General features: G+C 55.8%; 1 protein-coding gene and 2 long non-coding RNA genes across 28 annotated transcripts in view; 2 read left to right on the top strand and 1 right to left on the bottom strand.

The window, feature by feature from the left end:
• PTPRE (protein tyrosine phosphatase receptor type E) overlaps nt 1-21,492 on the top strand; it is a 148,558-nt gene that overhangs the window by 97,234 nt on the left and 29,832 nt on the right. For 18 of the 26 annotated variants that reach the window (XR_014309113.1, XM_082721521.1, XM_082721536.1 and 15 more), the window contains 5 exons: nt 7,496-7,614; nt 13,794-13,893; nt 14,182-14,255; nt 15,898-16,034; nt 21,311-21,401. Coding sequence is in view for 23 of the 26 variants with exons in the window: in XM_082721536.1 (XP_082577662.1) it covers nt 7,496-7,614; nt 13,794-13,893; nt 14,182-14,255; nt 15,898-16,034; nt 21,311-21,401 (521 nt within the window). In the remaining 3 variants the exon portion in view is untranslated. Of the gene's footprint in view, nt 1-7,495; nt 7,615-13,793; nt 13,894-13,944; nt 14,105-14,181; nt 14,256-15,897; nt 16,035-21,310; nt 21,402-21,492 lie in introns of those variants that run through there. The other 8 variants (XR_014309114.1, XM_082721529.1, XM_082721531.1 and 5 more) reach the window with 2 other exon arrangements.
• LOC309860048 lies at nt 536-6,817 on the bottom strand. Its single transcript, XR_014309118.1, has 2 exons — nt 6,384-6,817; nt 536-1,350 (listed from the first exon to the last, which is right to left on the bottom strand). It is a non-coding gene; the product is annotated as an uncharacterized lncRNA (long non-coding RNA).
• Nucleotides 7,624-8,324, top strand: LOC309860049. Its single transcript, XR_014309119.1, has 3 exons — nt 7,624-8,145; nt 8,190-8,233; nt 8,278-8,324. It is a non-coding gene; the product is annotated as an uncharacterized lncRNA (long non-coding RNA).

The following is a 21,492-nucleotide window of genomic DNA, read 5'->3' on the forward strand; positions in this document are numbered from 1 at the left end:
GTGCCAAATGGATGGGCCTGAGAGCTGCTCCTGCCCCCAGAAGCCCTAGGGCCTGGAAAATTCTGCCCAGTGTCATTGGCTTCTGCTTCAGAGCAGTCCTGCTGGGAAGCTTCTCTCCCCGCCCCCATCCTTAAACTCTGCCACCATCAGTCCTGCCAAGAGACACTAGGTGTCTCTGGACCCAGGTGCAGGCTCCGGGGCTTCCTGGAGCCGCCGGGTCCCCCCCAGGCCCCCCCAGCTCAAGCTGCTTCTCCCTCTCCCTCTTCCTCTCCCCTGGACCGGTCGGCCGCGGCCTTGAGAAGAGGCCTCTTCACCCTAGGCAGCCGTGCGGTCCCTCTGGACTGGCTTGTCCTGCCTCCAGCTCGAGCAGGTGGTGGGTCGGCTGTACGGTGATCGATTCTCTCATCTCTCCGGGCAGAAAGCAAGCTCTGGGGGAACAAGGGTGGTGCCTGTCTTGTTCACGTGTCTCTTGGCAAACAGTCAGGTCTCCTAAATATCGCCCAATGAATGAATGAGCAAATAAATCCGCAGATACTTGAAGTCGACAGTTCCACTTGTTTCTTCAAAATCAAAAATCTACAGTATACCCAGCCACGAAAGTCTAGTCCCCCCGCATCACCCAAGGTGGGTGGCAGAGGCATGGCCCAGGGCTCACCCAGGGAGGGGGGCTGCCCACCCCCGGAATTGGCCAACGTCTCTGCCATCATCCATACTGCCAAGGGGAGGGTCAGCGGAGGCGGTGACCCTCTGTGCTGGGTGCCTGTTCCTGGGGACAGGTGGGGAAGGGGCTGTGCGGTTCCAACATTTATCATAACCTTTTACCCCACTATTGCTGGGTCCCAAGGGTGCACGGATGGGGCGTTGTCTTGTTTTTGGGCAAGGGCCTCTGTCTCTGTATGGACTTGCCTGAGGGGTCAGTCCGGTGGTCCTCTGATAAAATGCATCTGTTCTGAGTGTTGGGTGAACAGGCCTTTGGGGAACATGGAGGACCCGTGGGTGTGAGTCAGATGAGGGAGGGGTGGCAAGCCTTTGGTCAGATGTGAGCATGACTGTGCTCTCTACCTGGCTCAGCTGTGAACCTTTGGAGGAGATTAGCTGGAGTGACCCCCGAGGTGTATTTTGGTGAGAGAAGGAAGACCAGAAGCTCGTGCTGCTGACGTTGGCCTCGAACAGCGGCAGGCCCAGAGAGCTCACGCTCCAGTCCCGACACCCCACTGTGTTCTGTCCGTGTGTCTTCCCAGCTCCCTCCGGGGGTCGTCATCCCCTCTCTCTGTGTGACCCGCCCGGGTTTCTTGCTTCTTGTCCCTGCGTCCTATCCATGTTCAGGTTGCTTCCATGGTTTTCATCTCACTGTAATTAAAAATGAGAATTTTAGTTGTGAAAAGTTGCAGTGAACGAGTCCAGGAGGGGCCTGGTGGCCCGCCCCCGGGGCTCCCATGGTCTCGTACTAGGGCAAGAGAGCCACGGGCAGGGATTGCCTCTGTTTAGGGGCAATCACATCTGAAAGAGGAACCTGTGCTCTGCACTGTTTCGCCACCCTTCCCGAGCACGGTGGGGCCAACACTTCCGTTTCAGAGATGCGCCGTGGTTAGAAAAGAAAGCGAGAATGCATGCGGGGACGCCTGGGTGGCTCAGCCAGCTCTGGATTTCGGCTCAGGTCATGATCTCAGGGTTCTGGGATCGAGCTCTCCAGGAGCTCTGCGAAGTGGGACTGTTCATCCCGATCAGATGACTGTCTGCAGTGGCCCCTGCTCAGCGTCCAGTCGAGCTCTCCTTGCGCGTTTACAGAAGGTGAGGTTCACAGCGGCTTGTGCTCCCGAGAGCAGGTGAATTTCACACACGGCCCAATGATGCTGTAGGTCCTTTTCAAGCCGTGATGTTTCCAACGGAAAATGAGATGATTCCAAGACTGGTTCTGCTGTTTTTCATCCATTTCACGGAATCCAGCCGTAACTGGGAGGTTCCTTCTGTGAAAAGTGAGCGCTTGGCATGATGGCTGATGTCCCCGGATACGCAATGGAAGAATTCCGCCCCGACGCTGTGGCTGTCTGTTTTCTGGGATAACGTAAATGCAGACATGTTCGCGGAGCTCAGTGTTTGTGGTGAACGCATCACACCTAGAGCGGATGGGGACACACAGATCATTTTTAATTGTGCCCACACACCAACTAAATATTCCGTCAGTTAAAATAGAAGCCATGGATGTCAGATTTTACCAACAGTTCCGCATACTGAGTAACGGAACCACACATTTACATAATGAAGCTGATGTTGAGTTTTTAAAAATACTTCAACTTGGGAGCGTATATGTTCTCTTCTCTGCTCGTCAGATTACGGAGTGTTGGGACCTTCCAAAAACTTGCTCTGTCAACCAACCCACGTGTTCTACAGAGATGGTGAACTTTTTTGTAAACAAGGCCCTACGTGTTGGTTGCATTTTGTTCTTAATTAGTTGAATAAAAGTATTCAACAGAGCAGCAAAAAATACAACCACCAAAAAAAAAAAAAAAGGAAGAAACAAAAAACTCTCAACGATTTAAACTTCGGTAGAACTACGACTACTAAAAACATAGGTTGTGAAAGGAAAACATTATAATCTTTTCCTGTAAAAGCCAAAAAGGGATAAAGCAAATGAAACGAGAGCTCACAAGATACTCATTTGGAAAACTCTGAGACGATTTTGTGAAAAAGTTTAAATAGGAAGGATATTGTAAAATGTATTAGAAGTGAAACATATTAAGAATATACAAGGCTAAGATACTGATCGAAGCAGGTAAATATGGACTGGGAATAGGTATTCTGTTCATGTCCTCATTTTATTTTCATATAGCCAATTTAAAAAGGGGTTGTTTTATTAAAAAAATATTGCTTTAATGTGCCCTGGTAGTTTATTTTCTAGGGAGGTTGTTTTTTTCTTTTATAATTTTTTAAAAATAGTTTTCGAATAAAGCTACTTAGTGGGTTCCCATTTTAGTAAAACCAACTGCTGACCAATAATGAAGTCTTGTGGGGAAGCACATGACTAGAACTATTTCAGCCTCTTGTTCACACTCAAGAGTCCTGTTTTGGATGAGAAATTGCACGTGGCCCGTCCCGGGGGCTCTGCTCAAAGCTGGAGCAAATCTTTATGTCTGTTCCTGGAGGAGCTGAGTTTCTTTTGTGAGTGAGATCGGAAGGACCCGGCGTTTCAACCACACCTGGTGGGTTTGAGTTGCAGGGGACAGTCTGGCACAATCTGCTCCAGGAAACCCAGCGCGCCTTTTCATGCCTGGGACAGGAGGGGTCAGCCGGGTGGCCCCTCCCCAAAGACACTGGCTCAGGGTCTGCTCCACACCCTCAAAACCCGGCAGCTCCCAATCAGCTGGGAAGGCCAGCTTGGGTGTGGCGGGAGATGGCCCCTGTCCTCGGGAGGCTCAAGGTCTCAGTGGGAGATGCAGCGCCCAGATGGGTTCAAACAAATCGGTGTATCCCGGGAGGAAAGGGCGCCTCACTGGGCAGAAGCATGTGAGCAAGGGCTAGGGGGAGTGGGCAGGGGTGAGGAGAGTCCCTGCCCTGCCTCGGGGTCTCTGCCTGCCCCAGCCTCCTGACCTCCCGTCTCCTGGCTGTCATTTTGCAGACTCTCAGCCTGGGTCCTCTTCCCCGGCCCCCAAGTGCACTGGCCTCCTTCTCCTTCGGTGTTGCACCAGCAGCTCACGTCTGCCCCTCCACACACCCCCAGAGTGAACTCACCCACACCCTGAGCCTTCAGCACCAGCTCCAGCCGAGCCCTAGGCCCTGGTGTGATTCCTGTTGGCACTTTCCACTAGAATGCTCCAGAACCCCGAGATGCAACAGGCCATCTCTGAGGACAGCAGGACGTTCGTCATAGGATGGCCATGAGGACTGGGGAGGTAACTTACCGCCGAGCCTCAGACGGCTTGTCACACTTTATAAGAGCTCAGTAAATGGGGGCTTGTATTATCGTTTTATACCGAGCCCAGATCATCTCTGTTCCTAGACCGGGGACCCCATTCCCCTGATGTCAGCTCATGGGGGATCCCCCGGGATTCCCCAGGATGGAAATCCCAGTACCTCGGATGTCCTTACTCATCAGCACGTCCAGGTGATCGCCATTCCTACAGATTCTGCCTTTGAAGCCCTTTCAGATCCCTCCCTCTTCTCATTCCCATTGTCCTGGCTTAGTCCAGACCTTTCTCTGCTGCGGAGGCCGGCGTGTGTCAGATTGTATGTGCATGGGAAGCACGCAGGGGTCTGGTGAGAATGTGGTCCGGTGGTTCCTGAGAGGCTGCCTCCCTAGCAAGGTCCTAGGGGATGCCCATGCCCCCAGCCGTTCTGGGGCAGCAAAGCCCAATGCCGGGTCTCTGGTGGCTCCTGACCGGCTCCCAGCACCACCTCTGGAAACTCCAGCGGCAGCTCACAGCTGAGGTTGTCAGCCGCGGTCCATATAAAACCCGTTGCTTGCCCTATGTTTGGATGCTTTGCATCAGGAGTTGGGCCCAGGAGTCAGCGTCGTTTTGTCATACACTGAAACGGTTCTCATAAGACAGGTTGTTGATGGAAAGGGGGACCATGCCACCAAATTAAACTCTCAAACATGACACTCAAAGGCCTTCTGGACTGAGTCCTGGGCGAACTGAATCATCGCCTCGTCCCCTTCTTGCACGGCACCGTGGACACTCGTCTCCAGAGCAGTGCGGCCACTGGGTGGCTGCTTTGCCGTGCATCCTTCCAGCTCCGCGAAGCTGCTGTGGGCTTGCCCAAGAACGAGTGTTAGAAAGGCGCCAGACGGAGTATAAAGGCGATTCTAATCAAGCCGATAGCTGGCTGGCTTTCCATAAGAGTCAAAGTAAAGCTGCTTTGTTGCAAACTACTGTGATAATCTCAGTTCTGAGACCCAGCATGTAAATGCCCAGAATACTTCACGTATGGTAGATTCAATACAAATCCTTAAAATTCACTATGGATTTAACTACTGTTTCCAGGATTCCTTTTGCGCGGACTCGTGTCTGTGCTTATTGCTAGCTTGCACAAACCCTTTGAGGGTGAAGAGCCAGGGACAGGAAAGTTGTCATCCGTCTGGAAATATAATGCCGCAATTAGGGGACTCCTGGGGCTTGAATTCAGCAAGGTTTAGTGCCCTCTGCTGGCCATAGTGGCCAAATCACCTGCGGACCCAGGAGATGCGGCCAACGGCGGCGGGTGGCGGGGGGCGGGGGGGTCTGATGGGGCTTTGTCTGGCTCACAAATGTCAGCCTTCTCTTAGGTAGTGGGACATTTGGAGAGGAAGGTTTTGAATGAATGCATGTAACAAGAAAATACGCTTCCACTAGGAAGTCTGCGTCTCCGAGTTGGATTAAACCAGCGGGTACTTCCTAGTCCATTACTCTGCCGCTTATTCAGTTACGTAAAAGCGGTGTTCAAGAGCAGACTCTGTGTAATGCAGCCTGTGCACAGCTGCCCGTCAGGGCTTGAGGGCTTTTGTCTCTGGCCGTCCGGGGTTCGAATGATGACTCCTCCATCTCCTCTGACCCAATGTTGGGTCAGTTTCTCAGTCCCGGAGGGTTGCTGTGAGGGCAGTGCCTAGACGAAGGGCCTGGTGGTGGTAGGTGCTCCCCGGTCACAAGCACGTGTGAGTGTGTGCGTGTGTGCATGTGTGCGTGCGTGCGTGCGTGTGTGTGCGTGTGCGCGTGTGTGTGCGCGTGCACGCGCGTGTGTGTGTGTGTGTGTGTGTGTGTGTGTGTCTCACTTTAAAAGTCTAAAATGTATTTGGTAAAGGAACAAGAAGAAGGAGGTGAAAAGATTGATTGTGGCTGTCACTGTCCCGGGATAATTGCAGCTCAAAATGGTTCCATTTCAGCTGAAACATGATGACGATTGTTTGCGCTCATTCAGACGTCTCCTCTGATTACAAGGGACAGTGTTTCTGGGCCTCGGTCCATTTGTCTGGGTCAGCGAGGCTTTTTGCAGGAAAGTCCTGGGTGAGCGGACGGGCACCCAGGCTGACCACGGAGTGGAGTGGGGAGTGCGGGAGGGAGGGAGCCCGCCCCTCAGCCCGCCGCATCACCATCACCACCGCCAGGTCTCCCTCGGCTCCCATGGCCAGGCCCCTTCTCTGGGGGCCAGTCCCTCTCTCCACCACCAAGAGGTCGATGCCACATTTCCTTAGCATCCAAGGCTATTTTGAGAAAATGGGGCACCAAGTGGGGATCTGAGGTGGGCCTTACAGGTCTGGGTAAAAGAACATTTTCCTGTGTGAACCTCATCGCATTAGCCACCCACCCAATAAAGACTGACCTCCGTCCCCAGTGGGCCCACGTGACTCCATCAGAAAGGAACTGATGGTGGCCCCTCCTGGGGGACGAGGGGTCTTTCCTCTGCCTCACCTGGGGGCTCAGACGGGAGGCAAGGCCGTGTTCCCGGAGGCCGCGTGAAGTTCAGGAGAGCAGTAGGAAGTACAGGGCTCGAAGGAACACTGACCAGGCGGGCCGGCCCATTCCCATTCTCACTGCTCACGTCTCAGGCCCAGGAGGACGGGCTGGCCTTTGGAGGCTCCATCAGACTCCAGAGTGTGGGGAAGGCCTGCACTCAGAATAAGGGCCGGGGGCACACGTTGTGTTTGTGACTAGGGGGACAGCAGAGGTGGACTCTGTGCAGGGGTCCGGCCTCCTCGCTTCCCAGCCCCCCCACCCCTATGACCACCTGCCAGTGGACCTGACTCCCAACCCTGCAGTTCTTCCCAAGGGGTGCTCTTCTCTTGGCTGTCGTGATACAAAATAGAAATGCTACACTCATGTCACAGCAGACACCATAGAATGTACCCAAAATATTGAGCAGATCATTTCATGTGGCAATCCAGAAGCTGTGGGTAAAGGGCCTCGCTGAGGCTCCGTGAAGCGGCCTTTCAGAATCACTGATCTGGTATTTTCAGACTTTACCCTCCCTGGACACCTCCGCATCCTGGTTCACCTCTCTTCTCCTTGCAAAACCAGACAAACACACAAGAAAGGGAATTGGGGCACCTGGGTGGCTCAGTTGTTAAGTGTCTGCCTTCAGCTCAGGTGATAATCCCAGGGTCCTAGGATCGAGTCCTGCATTGGGCTCCCTGCTCAGCGGGGAGCCTGCTTCTCCCTCTCCTTCTGCTGCTCCCGCTGCCTCTCCATCTCTCGGTCTGGATATAAACAAACGGATAGATAAAATCTTTAAAAAAATAAAAAGAAAGGAAATTAACCTGAACAGCAAGTGCTTTTCTAATGTGGGAACAACTCTTAGAGTTACTAACTTTTCTCATCCCAAGGTGAGATCACTTCCCTAGTGCACCAGTAAACCGCGCCAGGAGTGTCCCCAGACCCGCCTCCCAACCCAGTGCTCCAGAGCACGCCCACCGGCATTCTGTCCCCAGTCGGCCTTGTCCTCCATGAGTGGCCCTTCTCAGCGGGGGGCCCGGCCACCCAAGACAGGTGGGGGGCCCCTCTGAGGCTGTCCCTGCTTCTTACAGATTCGCCATGGAGCCCTTCTGTCCGCTCCTGCTGGCCGGTGTTAGCTTGCCGCTCGCCAGGGCTCTCAAGGGCAACGAGACCACCGCGGCGGTCAGCAACTGGACCTCGACGACCTCAGGTGAGGCCCCGGCCGCATGCCCCTCCCTGGCATTCCCCTGCCCCTCCAGGTAGGCTCTCGGACTGGGATGACACGGCTAAGGGAGGAGACGCAGGGTGCAGCTGACTTCCTCAGCGAGCAGAGCATCTCTCGCGTCACTCCTGTCCACACCAGCTGGCCAAACAGGCCAGTTGTGCGGAATTGGAGCAGAACAAATTGCAGTCCGGGGGCAGCGAACACGACCCTGTGCTGATGGTTGGTGTCAGCTTCAGTGGGAGGCGGGAGAGCACAAGTGACGTTTCCCCACCACTCCTAGGGATCTGATCGAAACAAGCCTGAAGGAACAGCAATGAGTCCGCAGGGGATACTGGCCCACTGACATGACCGTTGCTGCCGTTGAGAAGTTAACATTAATATTCTTGGGCAAGGTACTGGTATAGTGATTAGATTATACTTTTGGGAGAAGAGCCCTTACACTTTAGAGAGGCATGTTGACGTCCTTGCGAGGTCCAGGAGTGATTGGAGAAAGAGCAGATGGGGAGCAGGAGCGGGGTGGGGGGCCGGGCCGACAGAGCCATCACGTCCTGACCAGAAAGGTGGGGGGCCAGGCCGACAGAGCCATCTCGTCCTGACCAGAAAGGTGGGGGGCCGGGCCGACAGAGCCATCATGTCCTGATCAGAAAGGTGGGTGGCGGACGTGCGGGGGTTCATTGCTCTGTTCTCCTGCCTTTTCCATATTTTGAAAGTTAGGGGTAGGAAAGAGTGAACAGACATGGATGAACCCTAGAAACGCGCTCAGTGGAAGAAGCCAGACACGAGACCCTGTGTTGTGTGGCTGCATGGAAGGGAGATGCCCAGAATAGAGAAGCTGACACCAGAGAAGGGACAGGAGGGCTGGCTGGGCTTGGGGGTCAAACGCCAAGTGACCCCAGGTGGCCGAGAGGTGGATGGGAATGTTCTGGAATGCTGAGAAAAATTCTGTGAATTAGCTGAAAATCACTGAATCGTAGGCTTAAAACGGGTGAGTGTGTAGTATGTCAATTTTACATCAAGGAAATGAGACACATGCCGTGCAAGGGTTAGAGGAGGCGGCGGCGGGAGGAGGAGTGGCAGCGAGAGCGAAGGCTCTCGAGACACGTGGCCCGAGTTCAGTTCTAGCTCTGCCGGCCGCTCATTGGCCGAGTGATCCGGAGTAAGACCCTGAACCTCTTTGTGCCTCAGTGTCCCCGTCTGTGAGACGGAGGTGGTAATAGTGCCTGCTACTCCGCAGCGCAGATTCAGGAGACAACCAGCCGGGGTTCAGGAGCTCGTCCACGGGGCCGCTGCTGTGCTTGGCAGGACACCCTGTCAGAGGAGGCCTGTCTGTCCCCCGGCCAATCTCTCACGGCCCAGACATTGGCTCTTCGGTGTCCCTTGATCTCTCCTCCTTGGATGTTTGCCCAACACAGAGGTCCAACTGGTGTTTTCAGGGTCCCCACGGACTGGACACAGGGTCCCTGGGCCACACCTCCCTGGTAGATGGAGGCCCATCTGGCTGCCAGCTCCGGCCCGTGGCCAGGGTAGTAGGAATCTGTAACCAGTAAGACCTATTCCCCCGAGGGGGCCTCGGAGCCTCTTGTCAGTGCCCATGTGCCTCCTCCGTGCCCCCTTCCCTCTCCATTCCTAAGACTCCCAGACATAAAACTCAAGGACTTCTCTGATACGGTATTACTTGGTGAATTGGTTAGTGTTCTCCAGAGACACAGAATTCACAGATAAATATTTATATGTTCATTTATATCTGCACCTGTGTCTGTATCTGTAGTTATATTTATTATAAGGAATTGGGTCACACAATTGTGGATGTTGTCAAGTCCAAAATACACAGAGCCAGTGTCCTAGTTTGAGTCTGAAGGCTGGCAAGTGGCTACAGAACCAGAGAGAGTGATGTCCCAGTTGGAAGGCAATCAGGCAGAAAGAATTCCCTGTTACTCACAGAACGCCTGGCACTTTTATTCTATGTGGGCCTTCAACTGATTGGATGAGGCCCACCTACAATGGGGGGAGGGGCTGCGATCTTTTTTTTTTTTTTTTTTTTTCCTGAGACACCAATTTAAATGCTGACTGTCATCTGAAAAGCAGCACCCCCCTAGAAACACCCAGGACAATGTTTGACCAAGTATCTGGCAGCTCGTGGTCCAGCTAAGTTGACACACGCCAAAAAAAATGCTTATCCCAAGGCCTTGGGAAAACAAAAATGATCAACATCCCTCTGGAAGAGAAAGCCTGGGCGGGGTGACTCGAAGTGCTGCCTTTTGGGCTGTTGTCAAGGGTTCAGCACCCATCCAGCTCAGGAGCTTTGCATGATTTTCTAACCCCACACATGTCCTACAAATGCACCCTTAGGCCCCAAGAGGAGGGAGCGGTGGGGCTCAGTCTCTGATGCCTGCTCCCAGCAGGGGGTGGCAAGCATAGCATGGGCCTTGCTTGGAAAGCCAGAGAAATCTAGAGCCACATGAAAGGAAAGACAGATGCTCCCAGCACATGGAACTGCATTTGTCATCCCACATCACAGCCAGCTGGTCTCCGGGAGCCGGGGCGGGGGGGTTGCTGGCACTGTCCCCCAGCCTGGACGGTCCAGACCCGCCCCGAGGACAGTGTGTCCCTGCAGCCCACAGAGAGGAGCCGGCTGCTGCTGGCCCGAGGCCGGACACCACCTGCAGCAGCGCTTACCACAACAGCAGCAGATCTACCAGGCAGAACGTCGTTGGCCCAAAGCATAGAAGAGACGTGGGGCTGTGTGGGCGCTCCAGAGAGGACATCTGTCGGGCGGGGTGACTCAGCCTCACCCCTCCGCCTCCTCAGTTCACTTGAAAGTGAAATGATTGGCTCATGAGATGGCTGTGGGCGTTGGGGGCTCCTTTCAGGGAGGGGGACTGTGGTGAGATCTCATGCCCATCAGAACGGATGTGACACTCGGCTCTGTGCTGCTTCTGCTGGGGGCCTTCTGGGCGGGGCGGTGGCTGCTGGTCACACAACCAGGAGGGAAATCGGCAGTGGCCCCACTCCAAGGTCTGGGTGTTACCACGTGGACAGGCTCCCCTGACCTAGAATCCCAGGGCGGGGGGAGCCTGACTGTGTGAAGGTGTCCTTTGCAACTTTGTTCCCCAAAAGAAGGATTATTTGGGATAATCCCAGCATACAGCCCCAGTGTATCAATTAACCAGAAATCATCTCATTTGTTCCTTGAACAGAATGTTTTAAATAATCATCAGGAGACATTCCTTTACACAGGAGTTGAGGGTAAAGATTTACAGTGTAATGAAATGTTGCTGTCCTTGCTACAGGAAGGGTTCCTAAAAAATTCATAAGAAATAGATAACACAGGAAAATGGTGGAGGTTGTGACCAAGCCAAATGCAAATATCGAATTGATGATGCTTTATTGATCATGAGATGATGTTTAACTCTATAGAAGGTAGGGAAATGCAGATTATTTTACTTATCAGACTGACAAAAATGAAGAGGATTGCTCATAGCTGGAAGAAATCACTCCATCACCCAGTCGAGGCGAGCACGGAAGCTGGAAATGCTGCAGGGGTCTTTCGAGCAGTTTCTACTACAATGCACTGTGTGCGCACACAGAGGTACAGGGTCCCCTTCAGGAACCTTCTATAGAAGCACTTTCAAGATACACCAAGATGAAGATACGAGATGGAAAGTTCTAACAGCCAAAGAGTTGGAAACAACCTAAATGTCCCTTGAAATTTCAGGTTTTTCAGAAAGTGGACGTCCAAGCAGGTGTGTGTTTGCTGGCACAGAAGCTTCCCAGGGCAGACGGCCCAACGAGGAAGGCGAGTCACAGAGCTGGCCGATAGCCAATGTCATCTGTTTTTTTTGTTGTTGTTGTTGTTTTGCACATTTCACTTGGCACAGGGGACACGGCCTGTAGAGGCTTTTTTTCTAGACCGTAGTATTTTTCAAAAACTGCATTTAGGTTGCATTACTTATCTATATTTAAAAATCAGATCATTTTTTACATGAAAATATGAACTTCTTCTTTTGGCAAGCTGGAGGAACTGGATAGTGGGGGGGGCGCCCTCAGTTCTCCAGGCCCCCCGTCAGACCCCCCGTCAGACCCCCCGTCAGGCCCCCCGTCAGGCCCGCCGGCTCTTGAGTGTTCCTGCCGATCTCTGCCTTCCAGAAAGAGGCAGCTGCTGACATTGATCCTTGGATCTGCAGATTCTGCCTTGCACACAGCACAATGCTGGATCTGTGGGTGGTTCTCCCTGGGTCCTCAAGGGTGTGCTGTGGAGACATCCACCTCTGTAACCTTGGCCTTTACTGGAGGCAGCCTGGGCCTGGAGGCCAGACCCTGGAGCCTGCTGACCCTAGGGATGGTCTGTCTGTGGTCCAGGCGCCCTTCAGACCCCCAAGTCAGGCCAGGTCCCCCTAGTCCTCAGACGGGCGAGCTAGCCAGGCAGTCACTGCCAAGATTGGAGCTGAGCTGAGGCAGCCTGACCTCTGGGCAAATGCAGAAGTTGGGGGAGGAAAAGGCACCCGCCCACACTCTGAGGTTGCATTTGGCAGGGCAGGGATAGACTGTCTGCGGTGTGGGGCTGGGCCCAGCTCTGCCCCTTGGTGTCAGGCATCTCCGCCATCAGACTGTACTTGAGTAGGCGCCAACGCCCCGGCAGAGCAGGGAGGGGACTCACTGGATGCGGAAGTGTGGGAGCCTCAGGCCGGATCTGCTCCCCGGGCAGCTCTGCAGTGGAGGGGGCGGGGAAGAGGAGAGGACCCAGGGCTCTTAGTGGCTCAGCCTGGGTCACCCTGGCTTTGCCCTCTCGCTTGGCTCGTGAGGTTGCTAGTCAGAGGGGAGAGGCATTGGCTCAGCCTGGAAGGAAGGTGTCTTGTCGGTTGGCCTCCTTCTCCTCACAGACCCGCTGCCCCCAGGGCACCTCTGCATCAGCTGGTCACTCGAGTCATTGCCGTGCTGTCATTTATTAGAAATACCTGCGTTAGCCGCTTACAGGGACGGGAGTCAGCATGAGGCCCTGCCTGGGGGGAGGCTGCTTAACACTGCCTGGGGGGAGGCTGCTTAACACGTGGGGCATGAGATGCACAGAGGCCCTTTAGAATACACCAGCACTGGGATGTGGGGGAAGGAGGCTGCAGGCCTGCGATGCTCCCACTGCGCTCAAGGCTGTGCTTGGTGCTTCTGGGAACTCAGAGCCAAGGAAGCTGAGTTGTTGCCTTTGAGGGGCATCCACTGAATCTGAGGGAAGGCAGTCACCCCACACGGCCAGTTCACTCCAGCAGAGAGGGGTCTGTGCTTATAGAGAGTCTCTAGGATCCACAGGAGGAAAATCAAGTAGACTTCCTGGAGGAGGAGGCATTTGATATGCTCCTTGGGAGCAGGTCCATTTTGATGAGGAGAGGGTAGCACGGCAGTCTGGGGTGGCGGGGGCTCGGGCAGAACTTCAGGGGGAGGGGTGGGAGCAAGGCCACCAGAACCCCTCGGAATTGGGTTTCACTGGGCTGGTCCCAGGGAGCCACACGGCAGCTGCTTTTGATCCGAGGACATGCGACCTTCTGAATGAGAAAATTCAGCCAGGACCAGGAGGACTGGGAGCTCGAAGCTCTAGAAGACCTGATTGTGGCCTGGCCACAGCCTGACCCAAGGGCCAGGCTACAGACTACACCCCGTGCCCTGAGCTCCTGCCTGAGGTCCTGGGAGTTCCCCACGCTGTCCTCAGAACAGAACAGCGGGCAGCTCATCCCCCAACCTCCTCTACTTTCCCACGATGGGGAGAGGCAGGTGCCCCAGGAACACGGGGTCACAGGTTACTTGAGGGTCCGGGGCTCCCCACTGTGCCTTCACTGCCCCTCTGGGAGTCTGGGAGTCTGGGATGAAGCCACCAGGCCCTCAGGTCAAGCTCCCTTGCGTGGATCAAAACCACTCATCTCTTCGATGGGGAGCACGGCGAATGGGGCCCATGGCGGGCTTTGCAGACTCTCAAGTGTGGTGCTGGGGTCCAAGAAGAGCTGAAGAAGGTTCTGTTCTCAGGGAAGAAGTTTGAATGGGACGGAGGGCAACAAATTTGCAAACTGTAAGGTGCAGCCTAGTGTTGGGGATCTTTCCTTGCCCAAACCCCACTTTCCCTGTTATCTGAGTCCTTGCCTGGGGTCTCCCATTGCGATGGGGCCCGGCTCTGCCCGCAGGCCCTCCCGCCCCAGGCGCGCCGCAGCCGCTGCTGGCCTGGCTTCTGCTACCTCTGATGCTGCTCGTCCTCCTCCTGCTCCTCGCCGCCTACTTCTTCAGGTAGGAGTGTCCCCGGGGCGCGGGCGGACTTGCCCCAACCAGCTCTGAAGAGGAAATGAGCTGCTCGAGGCTGCAGGGCGGGTGTGGGCCCAGACAGAGGGTGGCGGGGCTGGGGACGGGAGGGGCTGGGGACCCGCGGGGCTGGGGACGGGAGGCCAGGGTGGCTCGGCCCAGCCATGAGCAGCAGGAAGAGCTTCTCCCGGCTCACCTGGTGGGTATCGCCACGCAAGGTCCCTGTGGTCTGGGAAATGCCCCCGGGCCCGGAGCTAACCGGTCTGTGTCTCCAAGGTTCAGGAAGCAGAGGAAAGCCGTGGTCAGCGCCAACGACAAGAAGATGCCCAACGGGATCCTGGAAGAACAAGGTACCAGGGGGCCGGGGGCGGGGGGCGGGGGGTGTTGCGCTCTTTCTGACCTCACCGGGGGCCGTGGTCTGCCTTTTGTTTTAAATGTTAAACTCCCTCAGCTTCGAGACTCCCATCTCGCTCTCCCTGGTTTGACGCTAGCCTTTACGGTGGTAGAATTTTACCATTTCAAGACTTTTCTCCATTTCTCTCTGGTGGGAAACACACACTTGCTTTCAGTGTGTGGCTTTGTTGGAAACGTTCACATCCTGTCGTTTTTTACGGGGTTTTGACATGTAACGTTTTTCAGTTAAGCCCTCACAGTCCTTCTAGAACGAGATGGCCTGGTTCTTACTCTAAAGCGCTCTGACGGGTTTCCCTGAAATTTGCACTGGTTCGGATCGCGATGCAAAAAGGGCGCCGGTATGTGTGTATGTGCAGCGGGCATGGTTGCTGTCGGTGGAGGGCTTCCAGGCCTTTCTCCCTCCGCTCTGAGTCCAGTTCAGAAAGCGTTAATGCAACTGACAAGGCACATTGTTTCTTTGCCCCCCCCCCCCCAGCCAGATGGCCGGGAAAGTTGTGTGAGGCAAAAGCTTTCAAAAGTATTGGTTCACACCAGTGCCTGTTGCTTCCTCTGGTCGCCTGCTGCCGGCTCGTTCCACGCCAGGAGGGAACAAACACGCTATCAGACTTGAGCCGCGCTGGCAGGACAGGCAGCAGGGACGGACTCGGGGGGGCTCCAGGGCAGTTTCTCAGGCTTGGGGCCGGACGTACCTTGTTAGGTGCTAACATGGCCTCCGAGGCCCCCTTCCTGCCCCGATTCCCTGCCCAGCACCATTGAGCAGCCTGAATGGGAGGGAGGAAGGTGTGGCTGGTGAGCCCCGGAGGCCCCTGCCAGACTCCTTCTGACACATCTTCTCTCCGAGGAACGAGCCCAGGGAGGAGCTCTTGGCTGGGCCGCAGAACGGCGCTGCAGGTGGGGACAGGCCCTCTGCCGCATGACAGCAAAGGTTCCACGTTAACCCTGTTGAGAATATCAGCGCATTTTCCGGGGAGGGACGCACATGCCAGGGATTTCTCCGTTTGTCTCGCTCCGAGTTGATGGAAGGAATTTGGCCAGGAACTGCCCCGCAGCCAGCCCTTCCCGGGGCCTCCCTGCGCGCTCGCTGCCGAGCAGGCACAGTGTTTGCCTCGTTTCTCCTGCAGCTCACGGGCTGTCTGCATCCAGGGCCGTGTGTGTCACGAAGAAGACAAGGCTGAGGGAGACTCACATCCTAACCGATTCCCGGTCTCTTCCCAACTCAAACCAAAATGATTCTTGCTAGTTTATCAATGTAGTCTTCCTCCTTATTTCAATCCTGGAAAATTGAGCTGACGGGCAAACTGCCCAAATCCTTTGCAGAAGGAGCTGAGGCGAGGGGTCTGAAATAAGGCATCTGTGGTGGGTGGGAGCTGGTCCCCACCCCCCACCCCGAGGAACACCTCTATTTGTAAATGGCGTGGGTGTATCACAGGGGACAGACCCCCTCCCCGGCAGCTGCCCACCCCCCCCAACACACACAGCTTTGTCTTTCTTCCAGGAATGCTGTCAGTCCATCTGGTTACGGAGCCAGCTGTCCCGGAATGTGGCTCAGTGGCCCCCATGTTTCTTTTGGTCCCACAGAGCAACAAAGAGTGATGCTTCTCAGCAGGTCCCCCTCCGGGCCCAAGAAGTACTTTCCCATCCCCGTGGCGCACCTGGAGGAGGAGATCCGAGTCCGCTCCGCAGATGACTGCAAACGCTTTCGGGAGGAGTTCAATGTGAGTGGGGTGGGGGCGTCCTCTGTCTTGTCCTGGGGTCGAATACGCGGGCAGGTGGTACCATATTTCAGGATCCGTTGCCTGAAGACGGGAACTCTTGCGTCAGTCATGACCCTGTTCCCGAAGCGGGTTTCTGGAGACCTGATTTTTGCTGCAGGACACCTTCCCACCCTTGTTGCTCCTTCCTAAGATGGGACTCTTGAGGGAGATGTTCCCAAAGGCTCCTTTCAGCGCTAACACTCTGGCTGCCGTATCCTAAAATCCAGCATGACGGAGACTTGGGAATCTTGTGAACATGGAGAACCAGGGCCTGAGCAGGCGGCGGTGGGACAGTTCCGTGTTGAAAGCGGGGAGCCCCACCCCACCTTTCATGGGCTTCGAAGAGCTTACGCATCTCGCTGGCAAAGGAAATATGCCTCTTCTGACCCCCGCTCAGAGCATGAATTAAGCAGTTGTGGGGCTCCCTGGGGGGGGTGGTGCATGAACTCTGCCTGTGAGAGCCCTTCAGTTTGAGGTCTGCTCCAAATCCTTGCCTTCATTCGGCTACTGTGACCTTCTCTGTGACCTCAGTGATGCCCGTCGGGACAGTCCCCATGGTAGCAAACTGAGTCTCCTGACTCAACAAGACTACGGACGTGTGTTCACCATGCTCCTTTGTGTTGCTCGTGTTACAGTCAATATCCTGGGACTCCTGAATGTGTTGGAGAGATGGGGGGTGGGGGGTGGGTAAAACAGACACTGGGAAGTCTCCTTGGGTTTGGCTGCTCAGAGTTAATCCCTGACTGTGTTTTGAGTTTCATTTTTTGCATTTTCCTGGTTTCGTGCACAGCCATGTGCCGAGCGTGGAGGTTGCAGGAGGAGGGGCCAAGCGGACCGGCTGTGGGCCATGGGTCCGCTGCACCTGCTCCGCTGGCCTCCACCACGGGGGTGCGCGTTGGCAGCAGAGGGGCCTGTCTTAGGGACCTCACGGCTCCCTGTGAGGCTTCGACAGCAGGCTTTGTAAAGAGCAAAGCATTGTGCAGTCGTTTTACCCAAAGATGACACTTGCTTCAGCCCAGGGGACGTTTCATAAGGAAACGTCCGGTGAGGGCATGGGAGGTGACAGAGCATTTCACCTGCACTTGGCTTGTTTTCTAACCCATGCCTTGCCTGCCTTTATCCTGCTTCCTTTTAATTGTTTCTAAATGTATCCCCCCACACACTTTTTTTTGAGAAATTAGGTCATATTGAAAGACAGCTCTAAGCCATATTGTTTTGCAATCTGTCAGCCACATGAGCGAAGTGAACTCCCCACGTCCAAACTCTCCAGGTTTGCAGCAGACTTTGCCCCTCCTGCCTGGTCCCAGTTGCCCTAGCGCTGGGGTTTCTGCACGTGGTGGGGGGGCGGGTGGCCGGGCCGGCAGGAAGCCGTGGTCAGAAGCAGCGGGCTTTGCTGCTGTCTCGGGGAGGAGTGAGGGCCACTCCGATGGAGCAGGGCCAGAAATAGGGTCAGGCAGGTGAGGCTGTTACCCCAGGTACAAAGAAACCTCCATTCTTCAGGAGAAATAATATTTAAGGCAACAAGCAAATATATCAAAATCAGAGTGAATGATCCATGCTGAGCGAAATAGTGCAATTGCGAATAAAGACGAGGCCCTGCCGACGGGTTTCTCCGACGCGGCCTGTCTCTGCAGTTACCCATCCTGACTGTACATAAAGGTTTCATGAATGGGTCCTCAACAATTTTTTTTTTTTGGCTTTGATTTTGTCTTTAGAAAGAAATTAAATATTCAAAGGCATTGGAATATTATTTTGCTTGATTTTGGGGGCAGTTTTGGGGAAACCACTTTAAATTGGGTGCTTTATCCTTCTCGCCCTGCCCAACCCCTCCCACTGAGTGGCTTCCCTGTGGCCCCCTGGAGGCCTCTGTGCAGGGCGGGGCGGCAGATAAGCAGAGGGGAGGAGGGCCTGGGCCTGGCGCTGGGGGACCTGGGGCGAGCTGCCGGTACTCTCTGGACCCGTTTGCTCCTCTCACGAGTGGGAGCCGGCCGGGCCCTCAGCCACGTTTATGTGGCTTGCCCCTTGTCAGGGCCCCAAAGCCTGCCAGGACCAGCCCAGGCCTGGCTCCACACTTGAGCTGGACGACGGCATCTCATCTCCCTCCTTGGCACCCGCTGTCTTGAGTTCCAGTCCCAGACGCTGTGGAAGGGACAGACGAGGCTCAGAGTCATCCAACCAGACGAGTCGGGATGTGCTTATTGGCCGACCCAGGGCTTCAGTGGCCTGAAAGCGTTTGGCACGGGGGTCAGCTCGGTGGAGCCGTCGGGGAGGGGATGAGGGGACGCGGGCTCTGGCCTGCCCGGATTCCTGGCCCAGCTCGTCTCTTACCAGCCCAGAGGGCTTTGGGCCATTACTTAACCTCTGCCTGCCTCAGTTTACTCACCTATAAAATAAGGATGCTGCCTGCCACAGGACATCCCCTGGAGTATCCTGACACGTGAGAGAAGCAGTTGTGGGCCTTGCTTAGCTGCGTGTCTGCACAAGAGGGGGCTGCGGCTGCCATGCTTCTGAGACCCCTCCTGGGAACCCCCAACCTCAGTCTCCACCCCTCCACGCACAAGAGCTCTCCCACGGAAATCTGTTCCAGGCTCCCAATTAAACCCCATCAAGGGAGCGCCATTCAGACCCAGAACAGCCCACTTCCCCGGACAGAATCTTCTCAGTCTCAGACCATCCGGCTAGCCCAAGCCAAAGCCGGATGCAGCCTGTCATTAGCGTTGTGGAAAGGCACAGGGGCGGGGCCGCTAGGAGAAGGCCCGACAGGGCATGCAAGCCAGGCATGTCCCCCAGAGCTTGCTGGAACAGCTCCCACCGCACACCTCTCTGCCCTTCTCCCCACCTGCCCAAATGCCAAGCATGGAGGAAGGGGAAGGGGCGGGACCTGGGGCTCCTCCCGTGTGTTCATGGACATGAAATCTCACCTCAAGGGAGCAAACAAACAAACCTCCTTCAGCCACTGTATGTAACTGGACGATCAGTCATGGTATTTGGTGACCAATTACCACGCACGCGGCTCACGCCCGGCACCGCAGGGATGACCCAGTTACGGCGGAGCCCTCCCCCGGGTGCTGTCCCGCTTCCCCTGTGCCATATGAGCAGCTCAGAGTCGAGGGTCCATGGGCACACGGACAGCAGGAGAAAGGGATGGGCCAGCCCCTCGCGGCTGTTACTCTGTGTGCTGGGCTACGGAGACGTGTTCCCTACGCAGAGCGCTGGGCCTCTCACGCCAGGTGCCCCTCTGCGCCGCCCACGAAGCCAGTGTTCCACCCCAGCTCCGTATTCCGGGTCTCAGGTCCCTGTGGTGGGGAGGGGTGGCAGGGCTGGGTCCACGCTCGCCACCGAGACCCCTCCGGCCTCTCTACCCACCACGCTGTAGCCATTCACCTTCCAAGGAAGAGGGAGGCATCCCGGGGCCTCTTTTTCTTTGTCTTTTTAATGTATTATTTGTATAGACTTTGATTTGTAGAGCGGTTTTAGGCTTGCAGAGGGTCAGGGTTCCCACGTGCCCGCCCCTCCCTGCACACGGGTTCCCCGGCTGTTCCTGCCTCCGTGCGCTCCGCGCGTTCCAAACGGTGACTCCTGCTGACGGGTTGTCTTGCTCTCAAGTCCAGAGCTGGGGTTCCTGCGTCATCCATCGGGCGGGTTTTGACGAACACGTGACATCTTAGTAATACACCTTGTTTTTATTTTCAGGGCTGAGGTCAAAAACAGGTTTCAGGTGTAGACAGTGAGGAGTCGTAGAATGTTATCACCAATTGCCTGTCCAGGGCGGGTCCAGGAAGTCAGTGTCAAGACAGCTTTGATAAGAATCAGAAACTCCAGCAGAGAAGGTGCTGGTCCCAAGCAACCCCCACCACCTGCCCCCGCCCAGGCTGGCCTCCACACCGGCCCTGGAAGGTTCTCTGACCATGGCCAGCCAGTGTGGTGACCCCAAAACGGGGAAAAGATGACACTGGCTGGCAGGGGCTGAGTCAGGGATGGAAAAGCCCTGTAATCCGGGAGAGGGACCCGCTAGGCACCTGTGCGTGGCAAGTTCTTCCCTCCTGACTCACGGGGTGAGCAGGCCTAGAGTCTGGGCTGCACTGTGAGCCCTGCCCCCACGCCCCTGGGACTTTATACTTGAAGAAGGAAGCACCTGCCTCGTGGCCTCGTGGCTGCGCCAGGCCAGACGGCAGGCCCTGACCCCATGTCTGCCTTTGCAAGCCAGGGCATTCCGGCCACATCTGCAGCAGCCGTGGGGGGCGGTTTCCTCATCTGTAACCTCAGGATCCTGTCATCTCAGGATCGCTTGTGACGGCCGGGGCCCTTGATGTAGCTCCTCCTGCGGGGCCCAGCACACCGAAGATGCTGCAAAGACTCACTCAGTGCTTGAATTCCTGGGGTTCCCAGTCCGGTCAGTGTTTAGGTTGATGTTGAAAGGCATGATGTGGGGGTTCAAAAGGCTCTTTCCGTCTGTGCACTGCGGCTCATCTGAGTGCAGAGGATGACCCAGCAGCCCCCACATGCAGGAGCATGACCCGAGCTGGCAGGATGGGAGGGGCCCCAAGTGGTCGAGGAATGGAAGTCAGGGAGCCCGGGTTCGCGTCCACTGAGCAGCACATCGGTTACAGGGTCCGAGTGGCCCCTTCATGTCGTCACCTGAGGCTGGGGGATTAGGAAGCCAAGGGTGCACACAGGACCCCTGGGGATCTTCGTGCTGGTCCCGGGTGGGGCTGGGGTCAGCAGTCGCCACGGAGCCCCCTCTGAGCACTCACTGCTGGACCCTGAGCACACGGTGTTGCAAGCAGGGGCCCCAAGGCTGAGTTCCTGGTGCATCACTGTGCTTGTCCCTCAGCCCAGCCCCAGAGGCAGAGTGTACCTTCCCAGCCCCTCTGCACAGCCCAGGCTGTCCTGTCATTGGACGTATTTGTAGTGGGCCTGCTTTGGGCCCGGACACACCGCTCCAGGGGACTGGGTGACAATGCCCAGGCAAGTCCCTGACTTCATGTGTCTTCGGGTCCAACCGTGGGGTCATCACTATGCCCACGGCTCCCTTGGCCTGCTAGCCAGAGTGCCTTTCATCACGGCTCTGCCCAGCGCCCAGCACAGCCCACAGGCAGAGAGGGCCGCAGACTGGGGGTGGGGGCAGGGGGCTGTCCAGATGGAGTCTTCCTCCTGCCCGCATTCCTTAGAGTGGCTGACGTGCACGTGGTGTCTGGATGCATCCCTTTTCATGCTAACTGTGTTTTCTTTTCTAGTCGTTGCCGTCTGGACACATACAAGGAACTTTTGAACAGGCCAATAAGGAAGAAAACAGAGAAAAAAACAGATACCCCAACATCCTTCCCAGTAAGATTTTACCTTTCTTGCACGATGGGTCCCATCGGGAGTATGTTCGACCTTCCCGCGCGGCTCCTGGGACTGTGCCTGTCGGGGCAGC

Source organism: Mustela nivalis (genome assembly GCF_964662115.1).
Source record: "Mustela nivalis genome assembly, chromosome: 2".
NCBI classification, from domain to species: domain Eukaryota; kingdom Metazoa; phylum Chordata; class Mammalia; order Carnivora; family Mustelidae; genus Mustela; species Mustela nivalis.